The sequence below is a fragment of the Pristiophorus japonicus genome, chromosome 20, assembly GCF_044704955.1.
Source record: "Pristiophorus japonicus isolate sPriJap1 chromosome 20, sPriJap1.hap1, whole genome shotgun sequence".
In the NCBI taxonomy this organism is placed as follows: Eukaryota; Metazoa; Chordata; class Chondrichthyes; family Pristiophoridae; genus Pristiophorus; species Pristiophorus japonicus.
In genome coordinates, this window is record NC_091996.1 from 98,898,574 (window position 1) to 98,917,059 (window position 18,486).

Below are 18,486 nucleotides of genomic sequence, written 5' to 3' on the forward strand. Positions count from 1 at the left end.
AGGCAGTGAGTTCCAGACCCCCACCACCCTCTGGGTGAAGACATTTCCCCTCAAATCCCCTCTAAACCTCCCCCCAATTACTTTAAATCTCTGCCCCCTGGTTGTTGACCCCCCTGTGTCAAGGGAAACAGGTCCGTCCTATCCACTCTCTCCAGGCCCCTCATCATTTTATACACCTCAATCAGGTCTCCAAAGAAAACAACCCCAGCCTATCCAATCTTTCCTCATAGCCAAAATTCTCCAGACCCGGCAACATCCTGGTAAACCTCCTCTGCACCCTCTCCAGTGCAATCACATCCTTCCTGTAATGTGGTGACCAGACCTGCACGCAGTACTCCAGCTGTGACCTAACCAGTGTTTTATACAGTTCAAGCATAACCTCCCTGCTCGTGTAGTCCATGACTCGACTAATAAAGGCAAGTATTCCTTATGCCTTCTCATGGAATATCTCCCTGGCCTGTTACCTTCAGAGATCTGTGGACCTGCACTCCAAGGTTCCTTTGTTCCTCTACACTTCTCAGTGTCCTACCATTTAATGTGTATTCCCTTTCCTTGTTAGACCTCCCCAGATGCATTACCTCACATTCTCCGGATTGAATTCCATTTGCCACTGTTCTGCCCACCTGACCAGTTCATCGATATCTTCCTGCAGTCTACAGCTTTCTTCTTCATTATCAACCACACAGCCTGTTGTAGTGTCATCTGCAAACTTCTTAATCATACCCCCAACATTTAAGTCCAAGTCATTGATATACACCACAAAAAGCAAGGGACCCAGCACTGAGCCCTGTGGAACCCCATTGGAAACATCCTTCCAGTCACACAAACACCCATCAGCCATTACCCTTTGCTTCCTGCCTCTGAGACAATTGTGGATCCAACTTGCCACTTTGCCCTGGATCCCATGGGCTTTTACATAGAAACATAGAAACATAGAAAATAGGTGCAGGAGTAGGCCATTTGGCCCTTCTAGCCTGCACCGTCATTCAATGAGTTCATGGCTGAACATGCAACTTCAGTACCCCATTCCTGCTTTCTCACCATACCCCTTGATTCCCCTAGTGGTAAGGACTTCATCTAACTCCTTTTTGAATATATTTAGTGAATTGGCCTCAACAACTTTCTGTGGTAGAGAATTCCACAGGTTCACCACTTTCATGACCAGTCTGCCATGTGGGACCTTATCAAAAGCCTTGCTAAAATCCATATATACTACATCGTACGCACTGCCCTCATCATCCCTCCTGGTTACCTCCTCAAAAAATGCAATCAAGTTAGTCAGGCACCCTTCCCTTGTCCAATCCATGCTGACTGTCCTCGATTAATCCGTGTCTTTCCAAATGAAGATTTATCCTGTCCCTCAGGATTTTTTCCAATAATTTTCCCACCACCGAGGTTAGGCTGACTGGCCTGTAATTACTCGGTCGATCCCTTTCTCTCTTTTTAAACAAAAATACATTAGCAGTTCTCCAGTCCTCTGGCACCACACCTGTAGCCAGAGAGGATTGGAAAATAATATTCAGAGCCTCTGCTATTTCCTCTTTTGCTTCTCTTCACAGCCTGGGATACATTTCATCTGGGCCTGGGGATTTATCCACTTTCGGAGCTGCTAAACCCCTTTTTACTGCCTCTCTCACTATGTTCATCTCGTCTAATATTTCAGTCCTCCTCCCTTATTGCTAAGTCTGCATCTCCCCTCTCCTGTGAAAACAGATGCACGGTATCCATTAAGAATCACACCCATGTCTTCTGTCTCCACACACAGATTTCCTTTATGGTCTCTAATAGGCCTCACTCTTTCTCTAGTTATCCTCTTGCTCTTAAAACATCTTTGGGTTTTCCTTGATTCCACTTGCCAACATTCTTTCATGCTCTCTCTTTGCTTTGTTTTCATCTGATATTTTCCTTCTTTGCTCAGTTGAGTGCAAACAATCACAATGAGAGTTGGACAGAGTTATTATGGAAAACGGCATGTAACAGCACTGAAAGCTGTCCTTTCCAATATTTAACCCTCAATCAACATAACAAAACAACAGATTATGGGAGCTTGTTTATGTGTCAATTGGCTGCCGTGTTTGACTACACTCCAAAAGTACTTCATTGGTTGTAAAGCACTTTGAGACGTCCGGTGGACGTGAAAGGCGCTATATAAATCCAAGCCTTTCTTTCTTTTCACCTGTCGTAATATTGCTTCCGGGAGAAACAACTATTTAGTGTGTTCTCACGACGTGGTCTCCTCTACATTGCGGGGAGACCTATCCCAGATTGGGTGACCGCTTTGTGGAACACCTCCGTTCAGTCGGCAAGCGTGATCCCGCCGAGCTTCCGTCCGCCTGTCACTTTAATTCCCCGCCACACTCTCACTCTGACCTCTCCTTGCTCCTCAGCTGTTCCAACAGAGCTCAACGCAAACTCGAGGAACAGCACCCTGGGGGGGGAGGGATTTGATCTTGCCTCAGTCGGGGCATTAATCCAGGCAGAGCGGTAATTTTAGCGCCTTGAAAAGGTTTGTGCCTCCCGTGCAGAAATTCGTCAGAATCGAGGAGCTGACAGGGGGCGCTGAATCGGCCATTGCACACCAGAGCTGGGGGCAGGGGCGAGGGGGCCATAACAAAAATGCCAGCGTTAAATTTAGCTGGGTCACTGCGCATGTGTAGCACTCCCGATTCAGACTGCGGGAAAAGTCGAGTATTAAAGGTGCAGCAGAGTAACCCATTAAAGTTTTCCAAAATGCATTTTCTCAACACGCACTGTTATGTCTGTCTGCCACTGCAATCTCAGGGATTCACACACCGTGCTGTGTGTAAACCTTGCACTGACTGTGACTGAGACTCACACCGTGCTGTGTGTAAACCTTGCACAGACTGTGACTGAGACTCACACCGTGCTGTGTGTAAACCTTGCACTGACTGTGACTGAGACTCACACACCGTGCTGTGTGTAAACCTTTCACTGACTGTGACTGAGACTCACACACCGTGCTGTATGTAAACCTTTCACTGACTGTGACTGAGACTCACACACAGTGCTGTGTGCAAACCTTGCACTGACTGTGACTGAGACTCACACACCGTGCTGTGTGTAAACCTTGCACTGACTGTGACTGAGACTCACACACCGTGCTGTGTGTAAACCTTGCACTGACTGTGACTGAGACTCACACCGTGCTGTGTGTAAACCTTGCACTGACTGTGACTGAGACTCACACTGTGCTGTGTGTAAACCTTGCACTGACTGTGACTGAGACACACACCGTGCTGTGTGTAAACCTTGCACTGACTGTGACTGAGACTCACACCGTGCTGTGTATAAACCTTGCACTGACTGTGACTGAGACTCACACCGTGCTGTGTAAACCTTGCACTGACTGTGACTGAGACTCACACACGGTGCTGTGTGTAAACCTTGCACTGACTGTGACTGAGACACACACCGTGCTGTGTGTAAACCTTGCACTGACTGTGACTGAGACTCACACCGTGCTGTGTGTAAACCTTGCACTGACTGTGACTGAGACTCACACCGTGCTGTGTGTAAACCTTGCACTGACTGTGACTGAGACTCACACCGTGCTGTGTGTAAACCTTGCACTGACTGTGACTGAGACTCACACCATGCTGTGTGTAAACTTTGCACTGCCTGTGACTGACTCACACCATGCTGTGTGCAAACCTTGCACTGACTGTGACTGAGACTCACACCGTGCTGTGTGTAAACCTTGCACTGACTGTGACTGAGACTCACACCGTGCTGTGTGTAAACCTTGCACTGACTGTGACTGAGACTCACACCGTGCTGTGTGTAAACCTTGCACTGACTGTGACTGAGACTCACACCGTGCTGTGTGTCAACCTTGCACTGACTGTGACTGAGACTCACAACGTGCTGTGTGTAAACCTTACACTGACTGTGACTGAGACTCACACCGTGCTGTGTGTAAACCTTGCACTGCCTGTGACTGACTCACACCATGCTGTGTGTAAACCTTGCACTGCCTGTGACTGAGTCTCACACCGTGCTGTGTGTAAACCTTGCACTGCCTGTGACTGACTCACACCATGCTGTGTGTAAACCTTGCACTGCCTGTGACTGACTCACACCATGCTGTGTGTAAACCTTGCACTGCCTGTGACTGACTCACACCGTGCTGTATGTAAACCTTGCACTGACTGTGACTGAGACACACCATGCTGTGTGTAAACCTTGCACTGCCTGTGACTGACTCACACCGTGCTGTGTGTAAACCTTGCACTGACTGTGACTGATTCACACCATGCTGTGTGTAAACCTTGCACTGACTGTGACTGAGACTCACACCGTGCTGTGTGTAAACCTTGCACTGCCTGTGACTGACTCACACCGTGCTGTGTGTAAACCTTGCACTGCCTGTGACTGACTCACACCGTGCTGTGTGTAAACCTTGCACTGACTGTGACTGAGACACACACCGTGCTTTGTTTAAACCTTGCACTGACTGTGACTGAGACTCACACCATGCTGTGTGTAAACCTTGCACTGCCTGTGACTGACTCACACCATGCTGTGTGTAAACCTTGCACTGCCTGTGATTGACTCACACCATGCTGTGTGTAAACCTTGCACTGCCTGTGACTGACTCACACCGTGCTGTGTAAACCTTGCACTGACTGTGACTGAGACTCACACCGTGCTGTGTGTAAACCTTGAACTGACTGTGACTGAGACTCACACCGTGCTGGTGTGTAAACCTTGCACTGCCTGTGACTGAGACTCACAACGTGCTGGTGTGTAAACCTTGCACTGCCTGCGACTGAGACTCACACCGTGCAGTGTGTAAACCTTGAACTGACTGTGACTGAGAGTCACACCGTGCTGTGTGTAAACCTTGAACTGACTGTGACTGAGACTCACACCGTGCTGGTGTGTAAACCTTGCACTGCCTGTGACTGAGACTCACAACGTGCTGGTGTGTAAACCTTGCACTGCCTGCGACTGAGACTCACACCGTGCAGTGTGTAAACCTTGAACTGACTGTGACTGAGAGTCACACCGTGCTGTGTGTAAACCTTGCACTGACTGTGACTGAGACTCACACACCGTGATGTGTGTAAACCTTGCACTGACTGTGACTGACTCACACCGTGCTGTGTGTAAACCTTGCACTGCCTGCGACTGAGACTCACACCGTGCAGTGTGTAAACCTTGAACTGACTGTGACTGAGAGTCACACCGTGCTGTGTGTAAACCTTGCACTGACTGTGACTGAGACTCACACACCGTGATGTGTGTAAACCTTGCACTGCCTGTGACTGACTCACACCATGCTGTGTGTAAACCTTGCACTGCCTGTGATTGACTCACACCATGCTGTGTGTAAACCTTGCACTGCCTGTGACTGACTCACACCATGCTGTGTGTAAACCTTGCACTGCCTGTGACTGACTCACACCGTGCTGTGTGTCAACCTTGCACTGCCTGTGACTGACTCACACCGTGCTGTGTGTAAACCTTGCACTGACTGTGACTGAGACTCACACCGTGCTGTGTGTAAACCTTGCACTAACTGTGACTGAGACACATACCATGCTGTGTTTAAACATTGCACTGACTGTGACTGAGACTCACACCGTGCTGTGTGTAAACCTTGCACTGACTGTGACTGAGACTCACACACCGTGATGTGTGTAAACCTTGCACTGACTGTGACTGACTCACACCGTGCTGTGTGTAAACCTAGCACTGACTGTGACTGAGACTCACACCGTGCTGTGTGTAAACCTTGCACTGACTGTGACTGAGACTCACACACCGTGCTGTGTGTAAACCTTGCACTGACTGTGACTGAGACTCACACCGTGCTGTGTGTAAACCTTGCACTGCCTGTGACTGACTCACACCGTGCTGTGTGTAAACCTTGCACTGCCTGTGACTGACTCACATCGTGCTGTGTGTAAACCTTGCACTGCCTGTGACTGACTCACACCATGCTGTGTGTAAACCTTGCACTGTCTGTGACTGACTCACACCGTGCTGTGTGTAAACCTTGCACTGACTGTGACTGAGACACACACCGTGCTGTTTAAACCTTGCACTGACTGTGACTGAGACTCACACCATGCTGTGTGTAAACCTTGCACTGCCTGTGACTGACTCACACCATGCTGTGTGTAAACCTTGCACTGCCTGTGACTGACTCACACCATGCTGTGTGTAAACCTTGCACTGCCTGTGACTGACTCACACCGTGCTGTGTGTAAACCTTGCACTGCCTGTGACTGAGACTCACATCGTGCTGTGTGTAAATCTTGCACTGACTGTGACTGAGACACACACCGTGCTGTGTTTAAACCTTGCACTGAATGTGACTGAGACTCACACCATGTTGTGTGTAAACCTTGCACTGCCTGTGACTGAGACTCACACCGTGCTGTGTGTAAACCTTACACTGACTGTGACTGAGACTCACACCGTGCTGTGTGCAAACCTTGCACTGACTGTGACTGAGACTCACACCGTGCTATGTGTAAACCTTGCACTGACTGTGACTGAGACTCACACCGTGCTGTGTGTAAACCTTGCACTGACTGTGACTGAGACTCACACCGTGCTGTGTGTAAACCTTGCACTGACTGTGAATGAGACTCACACCATGGTATGTAAACCTTGCACTGACTGTGACTGACTCACACCGTGCTGTGTGTAAACCTTGCACTGACTGTGACTGAGACTCACACCATGCTGTGTGTAAACCTTGCACTGCCTGTGACTGACTCACACCGTGCTGTGTAAACCTTGCACTGACTGTGACTGAAACTCACACCATGCTGTGTGTAAACCTTGCACTGCCTGTGACTGACTCACACCATGCTGTGTGTAAACCTTGCACTGCCTGTGACTGACTCACACCGTGCTGTGTGTACCCCTTGCACTGCCTGTGACTGATTCACACCATGCTGTGTGTAAACCTTGCACTGACTGTGACTGAGACTCACACCATGCTGTGTGTAAACCTTGCACTGCCTGTGACTGACTCACACCATGCTGTGTGTAAACCTTGCACTGCCTGTGACTGACTCACACCATGCTGTGTGTAAACCTTGCACTGCCTGTGACTGACTCACACCGTGCTGTGTGTCAACCTTGCACTGCCTGTGACTGACTCACACCATGCTGTGTGTAAACCTTGCACTGCCTGTGACTGACTCACACCGTGCTGTGTGTAAACCTTGCACTGACTGTGACTGAGACTCACACCGTGCTGTGTGTAAACCTTGCACTGACTGTGACTGAGACACACACCATGCTGTGTTTAAACATTGCACTGACTGTGACTGAGACTCACACCGTGCTGTGTGTAAACCTTGCACTGACTGTGACTGAGACTCACACACCGTGCTGTGTGTAAACCTTGCACTGACTGTGACTGACTCACACCGTGCTGTGTGTAAACCTAGCACTGACTGTGACTGAGACTCACACCGTGCTGTGTGTAAACCTTGCACTGACTGTGACTGAGACTCACACACCGTGCTGTGTGTAAACCTTGCACTGACTGTGACTGAGACTCACACCGTGCTGTGTGTAAACCTTGCACTGACTGTGACTGAGACTCACACCGTGCTGTGTGTAAACCTTGCACTGACTGTGACTGAGACTCACACCGTGCTGTGTGTAAACCTTGCACTGACTGTGACTGAGACTCACACCGTGCTGTGTGTAAACCTTGCACTGACGGTGACTGAGACTCACACCGTGCTGTGTGTAAACCTTGCACTGACTGTGACTGAGACTCACACCGTGCTGTGTGTAAACCTTGCACTGACTGTGACTGAGACTCACACCATGCTGTGTGTAAACCTTGCACTGCCTGTGACTGACTCACACCGTGCTGTGTGTAAACCTTGCACTGCCTGTGACTGACACGCACCATGCTGTGTGTAAACCTTGCACTGCCTGTGACTGACTCACACCATGCTGTGTGTAAACCTTGCACTGTCTGTGACTGACTCACACCGTGCTGTGTGTAAACCTTGCACTGACTGTGACTGAGACACACACCGTGCTGTTTACACCTTGCACTGACAGTGACTGAGACTCACACCATGCTGTGTGTAAACCTTGCACTGCCTGTGACTGACTCACACCGTGCTGTGTGTAAACCTTGCACTGCCTGTGACTGAGACTCACATCGTGCTGTGTGTAAACCTTGCACTGACTGTGACTGAGACACACACCGTGCTGTGTTTAAACCTTGCACTGAATGTGACTGAGACTCACACCATGTTGTGTGTAAACCTTGCACTGCCTGTGACTGACTCACACCGTGCTGTGTGTAAACCTTGCACTGGCTGTGACTGAGACTCACACCGTGCTGTGTGTAAACCTTACACTGACTGTGACTGAGACTCACACCGTGCTGTGTGCAAACCTTGCACTGACTGTGACTGAGACTCACACCGTGCTATGTGTAAACCTTGCACTGACTGTGACTGAGACTCACACCGTGCTGTGTGTAAACCTTGCACTGACTGTGACTGAGACTCACACCGTGCTGTGTGTAAACCTTGCACTGACTGTGAATGAGACTCACACCGTGCTGTGTGTAAACCTTGACCTGACTGTGACTGAGACTCACACCATGGTATGTAAACCTTGCACTGACTGTGACTGACTCACACCGTGCTGTGTGTAAACCTTGCACTGACTGTGACTGAGACACACACCGTGCTGTGTGTAAACCTTGCACTGACTGTGACTGAGACTCACACCATGCTGTGTGTAAACCTTGCACTGCCTGTGACTGACTCACACCGTGCTGTGTAAACCTTGCACTGACTGTGACTGAAACTCACACCATGCTGTGTGTAAACCTTGCACTGCCTGTGACTGACACACACCATGCTGTGTGTAAACCTTGCACTGCCTGTGACTGAGTCTCACACCATGCTGTTTGTAAACCTTGCACTGCCTGTGACTGAGTCTCACACCATGCTGTGTGTAAACCTTGCACTGCCTGTGACTGAGTCTCACACCATGCTGTTTGTAAACCTTGCACTGCCTGTGACTGAGTCTCACACCATGCTGTGTGTAAACCTTGCACTGCCTGTGACTGAGTCTCACAGCATGCTGTGTGTAAACCTTGCACTGCCTGTGACTGAGTCTCACACCATGCTGTGTGTAAACCTTGCACTGACTGTGACTGACTCACACCGTGCTGTGTGTAAACCTTGCACTGACTGTGACTGACACACACCATGCTGTGTGTAAACCTTGCACTGCCTGTGACTGACTCACACCATGCTGTGTGTAAACCTTGCACTGCCTGTGACTGACTCACACCGTGCTGTATGTAAACCTTGCACTGACTGTGACTGAGACACACACTGTGCTGTGTTTAAACCTTGCACTGACTGTGACTGAGACTCACACCATGCTGTGTGTAAACCTTGCACTGACTGTGACTGAGACTCACGCACCGTGCTGTGTGTAAACCTTGCACTGACTGTGACTGAGACTCACACACCGTGCTGTGTGTAAACCTTGCACTGCCTGTGACTGACTCACACCATGCTGTGTGTAAACCTTGCACTGCCTGTGACTGACTCACACCGTGCTGTGTGTAAACCTTGCACTGACTGTGACTGAGACTCACACGATGCTGTGTGTAAACCTTGCACTGACTGTGACTGAGACTCACACCATGCAGTGTGTAAACCTTGCACTGACTGTGACTGAGACTCACACCGTGCTGTGTATAAACCTTGCACTGACTGTGACTGAGACACACACTGTGCTGTGTTTAAACCTTGCACTGACTGTGACTGAGACTCACACCGTGCTGTGTGCAAACCTTGCACTGACTGTGACTAAGACTCACACCGTGCTATGTGTAAACCTTGCACTGACTGTGACTGAGACTCACACCGTGCTGTGTGTAAACCTTGCACTGACTGTGACTGAGACTCACACCGTGCTGTGTGTAAACCTTGCACTGACTGTGACTGAGACTCACACCGTGCTGTGTGTAAACCTTGCACTGACTGTGACAGAGACTCACACCGTGCTGTGTGTAAACCTTGCACAGACTGTGACTGAGACTCACACCATGGTCTGTAAACCTTGCACTGACTGTGACTGACTCACACCGTGCTGTGTGTAAACCTTGCACTGACTGTGACTGAGACTCACACCGTGCTGTGTGTAAACCTTGCACTGACTGTGACTGAGACTCACACCGTGCTGTGTGTAAACCTTGCACTGACTGTGACTGAGACTTACACCGTGCTGTGTGTAAACCTTGCAATGACTGTGACTGAGACTCACACCGTGCTGTGTGTAAACCTTGCACTGACTGTGACTGAGACTCACACACAGTGCTGTGTGCAAACCTTGCACTGACTGTGACTGAGACTCACACCATGCTGTGTGTAAACCTTGCACTGCCTGTGTCTGAGACTCACACCGTGCTGTGTGTAAACCTTGCACTGATTGTGACTGAGACTCACACCGTGCTGTGTGTAAACCTTGCACTGACTGTGACTGAGACTCACACCGTGCTGTGTGTAAACCTTGCACTGACTGTGACTGAGACTCACACCGTGCTGTGTGTAAACCTTGCACTGACTGTGACTGAGACTCACACCGTGCTGTGTGTAAACCTTGCACTGACTGTGACTGAGACTCACACCGTGCTGTGTGTAAACCTTGCACTGACTGTGACTGAGACTCACACTGTGCTGTGTGTAAACCTTGCACTGACTGTGACTGAGACTCACACCGTGCTGTGTGTAAACCTTGCACTGACTGTGGCTGACTCACACCGTGCTGTGTGTAAACCTTGCACTGACTGTGACTGAGACTCACACCATGCTGTGTGTAAACCTTGCACTGACTGTGACTGAGACTCACACCGTGCTGTGTGTAAACCTTGCACTGACTGTGACTGAGACTCACACCGTGCTGTTTGTAAACCTTGCACTGACTGTGACTGAGACTCACACCGTGCTGTGTGTAAACCTTGCACTGACTGTGAGTGAGACTCACACCGTGCTGTGTGTAAACCTTGCACTTAATGTGACCTCCGAGGGAAGCGTTTCTTCGTCCCTTTAAGTTGCCGCCAGTTAACGACTCTGCAAACCTGCACTGACTGTTCTCCCAGACGTTGTTCGTGGTGGGCACTAAATGAGGCAACCACACTGAATTTGCCGACCAGGACGCAAGCGTGAGCATTGCACCAGGAATCGGAGGAGCGATCGACAGCAGCCAGGCGCTAACAGTTTGCGCCCCCGGTGAGCTGGTAATGAATTTTTGATCTGGGCGCTGAACGCCATGCTCCCGGTCGGTAACCTCTGACCCTCCCATTAGCGACCCCCTCTGGCCACTAAGGGAGGCGTTAGACAGCCAAGAGCCAACGAAGTGTCTCTTTCGATATTCCACACTGATTTTAAGAAGAAGAAATCAGTTCCATGGGGCAAGAACAGGCTGAAACGGTGGATGTACCAGGGCAGTCCTGTTTGTGGGTCTTGGGAAGGAGGTAGAAGAACACTGTGCAGGGTTGGGGAACTGTGAGATTGGTGGCTGTGGAGGGAAGCTCTCCAGAGGAGATGAGGTCAGCGACAGACAGGGAAATGATGGCTTGATGTTCAGTGGTGGGGTCATAAGAAACATAAGAACATAAGAATTAGGAACAGGAGTAGGCCATCTAGCCCCTCGAGCCTGCTCCGCCATTCAACAAGATCATGGCTGATCTGGCCGTGGACTCAGCTCCACTTACCCGCCCGCTCCCCGTAACCCTTAATTCCCTTATTGGTTAAAAATCTATCTATCTGTGATTTGAATACATTCAATGAGCTAGCCTCAACTGCTTCCTTGGGCAGAGAATTCCACAGATTCACAACCCTCTGGGAGAAGAAATTCCTTCTCAACTCGGTTTTAAATTGGCTCCCCCGTATTTTGAGGCTGTGCCCCCTAATTCTAGTCTCCCTGACCAATGGAAACAACCTCTCTGCCTCTATCTTGTCTATCCCTTTCATTATTTTAAATGTTTCTATAAGATCACCCCTCATCCTTCTGAACTCCCACGAGTAAAGACCCAGTCTACTCAATCTATCATCATAAGGTAACCCCCTCATCTGCGGAATCAGTCTAGTGAATCGTCTCTGTACCCCTTCCAAAGCTAGTATATCCTTCCTTAAGTAAGGTGACCAAAACTGCACATAGTATTCCAGGTGCGGCCTCACCAATACCCTATACAGTTGCAGCAGGACCTCCCTGCTTTTGTACTCCATCCCTCTCGCAATGAAGGCCAACATTCCATTCGCCTTCCCGATTACCTGCTGCACCTGCAAACTAACTTTTTGGGATTCATGCACAAGGACCCCCAGGTCCCTCTGCACCACAGCATGTTGTAATTTCTCCCCATTCAAATAATATTCCCTTTTACTGTTTTTTTTCCCAAGGTGGATGACCTCACACTTTCCGACATTGTATTCCATCTGCCAAACCTTCGCCCATTCACTTAACCTATCCAAATCTCCTTGCAGCCTCTCTGAGTACTCTACACAACCCGCTTTCCCACTAATCTTTGTGTTATCTGCAAATTTTGTTGCACTACACTCTGTCCCCTCTTCTAGGTCATCTATGTATATTGTAAACAGTTGTTGTCCCAGCACCGATCCCTGTGGCACACCACTAACCACTGAATTCCAACCCGAAAAGGACCCATTTATCCCAACTCTCTGCTTTCTGTTCGCCAACCAATTCTCTATCCATGCTAATACATTTCCTCTGACTCCGCGTACCTTTATCTTCTGCAGTAACCTTTTGTGTGGCACCTTATCGAATGCCTTTTGGAAATCTAAATACACCAGATCCATCGGTACACCTCTATCCACCATGCTCGTTATATCCTCAAAGAATTCCAGTAAGTTAGTTAAACATGATTTCCCCTTCATGAATCCATGCTGCGTCTGCTTGATTGCACTATTCCTGTCTAGATGTCCCGCTATTTCTTCCTTAATGATAGTTTCAAGCATTTTCCCCACTACAGATGTTAAACTAACCGGCCTATAGTTACCTGCCTTTTGCCTGCCCCCTTTTCTAAACAGGGGCGTTACATTAGCTGCTTTCCAATCCGCTGGTACCTCCCCAGAGTCCAGAGAATTTTGGTAGATTATAACGAATGCATCTGCTATAACTTCCGCCATCTCTTCTAATACCCTGGGATGCATTTCATCAGGACCAGGGGACTTGTCTACCTTGAGTCCCATTAGCCTGTCCAGCACTACCCCCCTAGTGATAGTGATTGTCTCAAGGTCCTCCCTTCCCACATTCCTGTGGCCTGCAAATTTTGGCATGGTTTTTGTGTCTTCCACTGTGAAGACCGAAGCAAAATAATTGTTTAAGGTCTCAGCCATTTCCACATTTCCCATTATTAAATCCCCCTTTTCATCTTCTAACATTTACTTTAGTCACTCTTTTCCATTTTATATATCTGTAAAAGCTTTTACTATCTGTTTTTATGTTTTGCGCAAGTTTACCTTCGTAATCTATCTTCCCTGTCTTTATTGCTTTTTTAGTCATTCTTTGCTGTTGCTTAAAATTTTCCCAATCCTCTAGTTTCCCACTAACCTTGGCCACCTTATATGCATTGGTCTTTGATTTGATACTTTCCTTTATTTCCTTGGTTATCCACGGCTGGTTATCCCTTCTCTTGCCACCCTTCTTTTTCACTGGAATATATTTTTGTTGCGCACTATGAAAGAGCTCCTTAAAAGTCCTCCACTGTTCCTCAATTGTGCCACCGTTTAGTCCTTGTTTCCAGTCTACTTTAGCCAACTCTGCCCTCATCCCACTGTAGTCCCCTTTGTTTAAGCATAGTATGCTCGTTTCTGACACAACTTCCTCATCGTCAATCTGTATTACAAATTCAACCATACTGTGATCACTCATTCCGAGAGGATCTTTTACTTGGAGATCGTTTATTTTTCCTGTCTCATTACACAGGACCAGATCTAAGATGGCTTGCTCCCTTGTAGGTTCTGTTACATACTGTTCTAAGAAACAATCCCGTATGCATTCTATGAATTCCTCCTCCAGGCTATCCCGTGCGATTTGATTTGACCAATCGATATGGAGGTTAAAATCCCCCATGACGACTGCCGTTCCTTTTTCACATGCCTCCATTATTCCCTTGATTATTGCCCGCCCCACCGTGAAGTTATTATTTGGGGGCCTATAAACTACGCCCACCAGTGACTTTTTCCCCTTACTATCTCTAATCTCCACCCACAATGATTCAACATTTTGTTCATTAGAGCCAATATCGTCTCTCACAACTGCCCTGATATCATCCTTTATTAACAGAGCTACCCCACCTCCTTTCCCTTCTTGTCTATCTTTCCGAATTGTCAGATACTCCTGTATGTTTAATTCCCAGTCTTGGCCACCCTGCAACCACGTTTCTGTAATGGCCACCAAATCATACCCATTTGTAATGATTTGTGCCGTCAACTCATTGACTTTATTTCGAATGCTGCGTGCCTTTAGGTCTGGGGGAGGTCGGAGGATGTGTCAGAGGATTGGCGATCAGCCTCTGCAAGTAGAGGTCGGTTCACCAAACAACAACAGTGCCACCCTGGTCAACAGGTTTGATGGCAAGGTTGGGGTTGGATCTGAGCGAGCGGAGTGCTGCAAGTTCAGACGGAGGGTGGTTGGAGTGAGTGAGGGGAGCAGAGAAATTGAGACGGCTGATGTCCCGTCGGCAGTTTGCAATGAAGAGGTCTAGAGAGGGTAAGAGGCCAGAGGGAGGGGTCCTGGTAGAGCGAGAATTCTGGACACGGGAGAAAGGGTCAGCTGTGCGGGGGAAGACTCCTGGCCGAAGAAATGGGCACGGAGGCAAAGGCGGCAGAAAAAGTGCTCAGCATCGTGCCAAGCTCGACATTCATTGAGGTGGGACGTAAGGGGATGGAGCTCAGGCCTTTGCTGAGGACTGATCGTTTGGGGTCAGAGAGGAGAAGGTCAGAGGGCAGAGTGGAAACACGGCAGAGGGTGGGATTGGAAGGAGGGATCAGAGGGAAGTGTAGGGGAAGAATGTTCCAGAGGGGTGGTGCCCAAGAGTTGTTGGAGTTTGACACCTGAAAGGAAGGGGAAAAAAAGTTTTCTGTTAAAGCAACGGGTGAAGCGAAGGATGAAATGGAAGTGCAAACCAGGACTGCTTTGAAGGAGAGTGAGTCGATGCTGAGGACGAGAGAGGTCGACAGCGTGCATGGCGAAGCAGTGTGGATCTCCGAGGTCGGTCCGAGGATGGCTGAATATCTCGGAGAGATCGGGAGTCACGGGCGTATCCAAAACAGGATGGAGTCTAGCTGGAATCCACGCGGAATAAGTCCGAGCCGGAAGCAATTGCTGAGGAAAGAGATGTAGCTGTGAAAGCGAGTTTTCAGTTGATGACCGGTGCAAAGGGCACAGACCGGTTTGACTTCCAGACCTCCAGCACCCGCAGTCTTTTGCTTTTGATTTGAATAACCTCAGATCCCAACCACTGTGTTCCTTCAGACAGCGGATGCTGTTCCGAACTACACACTCTCTCTTGAGCAGGGGTGGGCAATTATTTGGGCTGGGCGGGCCACTTAACCAGTCTTGGTGAGCAGTTGCGGGCCGCCCACCATTCTCCCCCTAAGGCACGTGGCGCGCACCAATCGCATGGAAGGGATACAGCGCATGCACAGCTGTTTAATGGTCAGCCATGCAGAAAATTCCAAGGGGCCGTGCGCGATAAAAAATTAAAGGGGACATTGCAGGAACATAGACACCACATAAACATAAATTCAGATAATAATCAGATGCTACATCAACATCCACAACATGTCTTCGAGACTGCTTAGAAATGAATCATAGAATCAGAGAAATTTACAGCACGGAAGGAGGCCATTCGGCCCATCGTGTCCGTGCCGGCCGACAAGGAGCTACCCAGCCTAATCCCACTTTCCAGCTCTCGGTCCGTAGCCCTGTAGGTTACAGCACTTCAGGTGCACATCCAGGTACTTTTTAAATGTGATGAGGGTTTCTGCGCCTACCACCCTTTCAGGCCGTGAGTTCCAGACCCCCACCACCCTCTGGGTGAAGAAATTTCCCCTCAAATCCCCTCTAAACCTCCCCCAATTACTTTAAATCTGTGCCCCCTGGTTGTTGACCCCTCTGCCAAGGGAGACAGGTCCTTCCTATCCACTCTATCCAGGCCCCTCATAATTTTATACACCTCAATCAGGTCTCCCCTCAGCCTCCTCTGTTCCAAAGACAAATCTTTCCCCATCGCTAAAACTCTCCAGTCCGGGCAACATCCTGGTCAATCTCCCCTGTACCCTCTCCAGTGCGATCACAATGATAAAAGTTGAAAATGTGGTGGTATCTTCTGGTCTCTGTAAAACTGTGCCGTGAAACAGCTCCGTACTCTCTGTAGAGCCGGTGTCTTCATCAATTCCCCACCTCCGTCATCCTTATGCCCCTCTGCAAAGATTGCTAAAGCCGTCCCAATTGGTGCCAGATGAAAAGTACCCTGCCATCGTCCTCTGGGGGACAAGAAAGCTACAACGCCGGTCACTGCCTGCGGTAAAAGAGGTCTGGAGATGAACAGCCATGACTCCATAGATAGGGCATATTCCAGTAGGCAGTGCATTCTGGGTAATTGTGCCCACCATTGAGGCACAGAAACACAGAACTGATCCTTTTAAGATTGGCCCAGGGAGAATCGCGTTTGAGACTTATTAATTTGAATGAAGTATTCCTATGTTTTTCCTTGGCTGCAGTTCGGGTCTGTCTCTGACCCACGAGAAGTGACAGTGGATAGACAAATGTACAGCTCGAGTTCCGGATCGCGTTCTATTTCAGTCCTGTCCAGCGGGCCGGATAGGATGACCGGGTGGGCCGGATACCCTGCTCTAGATCCATCTTTTGCTTCTTTACTTGCCCCGTTATCACAGCTTTTGACTTGCCCATCATCCCTTTTGTCATTTAATCTCTCCTGCCCTCTGTAATGTATTTGCTTCATGGGTTCTTTGCTGAAGAATTCACAGCAACATGTTGCTATTAAGAACGAATTGGTTTATTAGCAAAGGTTTAACAATCACATGACACATTACCAGTTCATTCACCAGAGCTCATAACCACCTGCCCCATCGTGGATCCCCTGAACCCAACTGGCTGGAGTTTTATTGAGTCTTGTGAACATCACGTGACTGGTTAAGCCACTCCCAACTCAACAGCTCCACAACTATTTTGTTGTGAACAATTAAATCATTAAATCAAGTGCCCCCTGGTTAAAGGTGGAGAGCACTAAAACTGACAATTTAAACAAATTAAACTTTGGACTATAAAATCAAATTAAAATATGAGTGCCGGGGGTGATGATGCACTCCAGTCCCTCCGGCGCCCACCTCTCGTGGAAGGCCGCGAGCGTACCGGTGGACACCGCGTGCTCCATCTCCAGGGACACCCTGACTCGGATGTAACCGCAGAAGAGAGGCAGGCAGTCGGGCTGAACGACCCCCTCGACCGCCCGCTGCCTGGACCGGCTGATGGCCCCCTTGGCCAGGCCCAGGAGCAGTCCTACGAGGAGGCCTTCCAACCTGCCCGCTCCCCTCCACACGCAACAGCTCTACAAACCTGTGAACATCATCACCAGGGGCGGATTAACCTTGTGGCCCCTGCCCCAGGCCCACCAAATAAATGTAGGAAGAAAAATATAAGGCCTCCTCACAGGGGCGTACATTACACCCTCCACCCTCAGTAATGCCAACTCTCATGATTTAATCACCAGACACCAGATTTTTTTTAAATGAAACATCACCCGACTCACGATCTTGCAATTCCTCGCTGAAAAATCATGATTTTTTTCCAAAGGGCTCTCTCTGTACTGCCTTGTTGTGCACCGTAAATTAGTCGAACCGCATTCCCTGAAATACAGGAAAGTGACCCAATAACTGTGCAACCCGTTAGAAGGACTCCTAATTCATAAGAACATAAGAATTAGGAGCATGAGTCGGCTGTTCGGCCCCTCGGGTCTGCTCCGCAATTCAATGAGATCAAGGCTGATCTTCGACCTCAACTCCACTTTCCCGCCCGATCCCCACATCCCTCGATTCCCCTAGACTCCAAAAATCTAGCGATCTCAGCCTTGAATATACTCAACGACTGAGCCTCCACAGCCCTCTGGGGCAGAGAATTCCAAAGATTCACCACCCTGAGTGAAGAAATTCCTCCTCATCTCAGTCCTAAATGGCCGACCCCTTATCCTGAGACTGTGACCCCTGGTTCTAGACTCCCCAGCCCGGGGGAAACACCCTCCCTGCATCTACCCTGTCAAGCCCTGTAAGAATTTTGTATCTTTCAATGAGATCACCTCATTCTTCTAAACTCTAGAGAATATCGGCCTAGTCTACTCAATCTCTCCTCATAGGGCAACCCCCCATCCCAGGAATCAGTCTGGTGAACCTTCGCTGCACTCCCTCT

The 18,486-nt window shown here is 49.1% G+C and overlaps 1 protein-coding gene across 2 annotated transcripts in view; it reads right to left on the reverse strand.

Annotated features, from left to right (window-relative positions):
• Positions 1-18,486, reverse strand: part of LOC139233042 (cornifelin homolog) — a 92,114-nt gene that overhangs the window by 61,846 nt on the left and 11,782 nt on the right. The window contains exon 1 of one of the 2 annotated variants that reach the window (XM_070863561.1): positions 15,186-15,372. The exons of the other annotated variant lie outside the window; for it this stretch is intronic. Coding sequence (XP_070719662.1) covers positions 15,186-15,246 — 61 coding nt within the window. The 5' untranslated portion in view covers positions 15,247-15,372. Of the gene's footprint in view, positions 1-15,185; positions 15,373-18,486 lie in introns of those variants that run through there. 2 annotated transcript variants of the gene reach the window in all.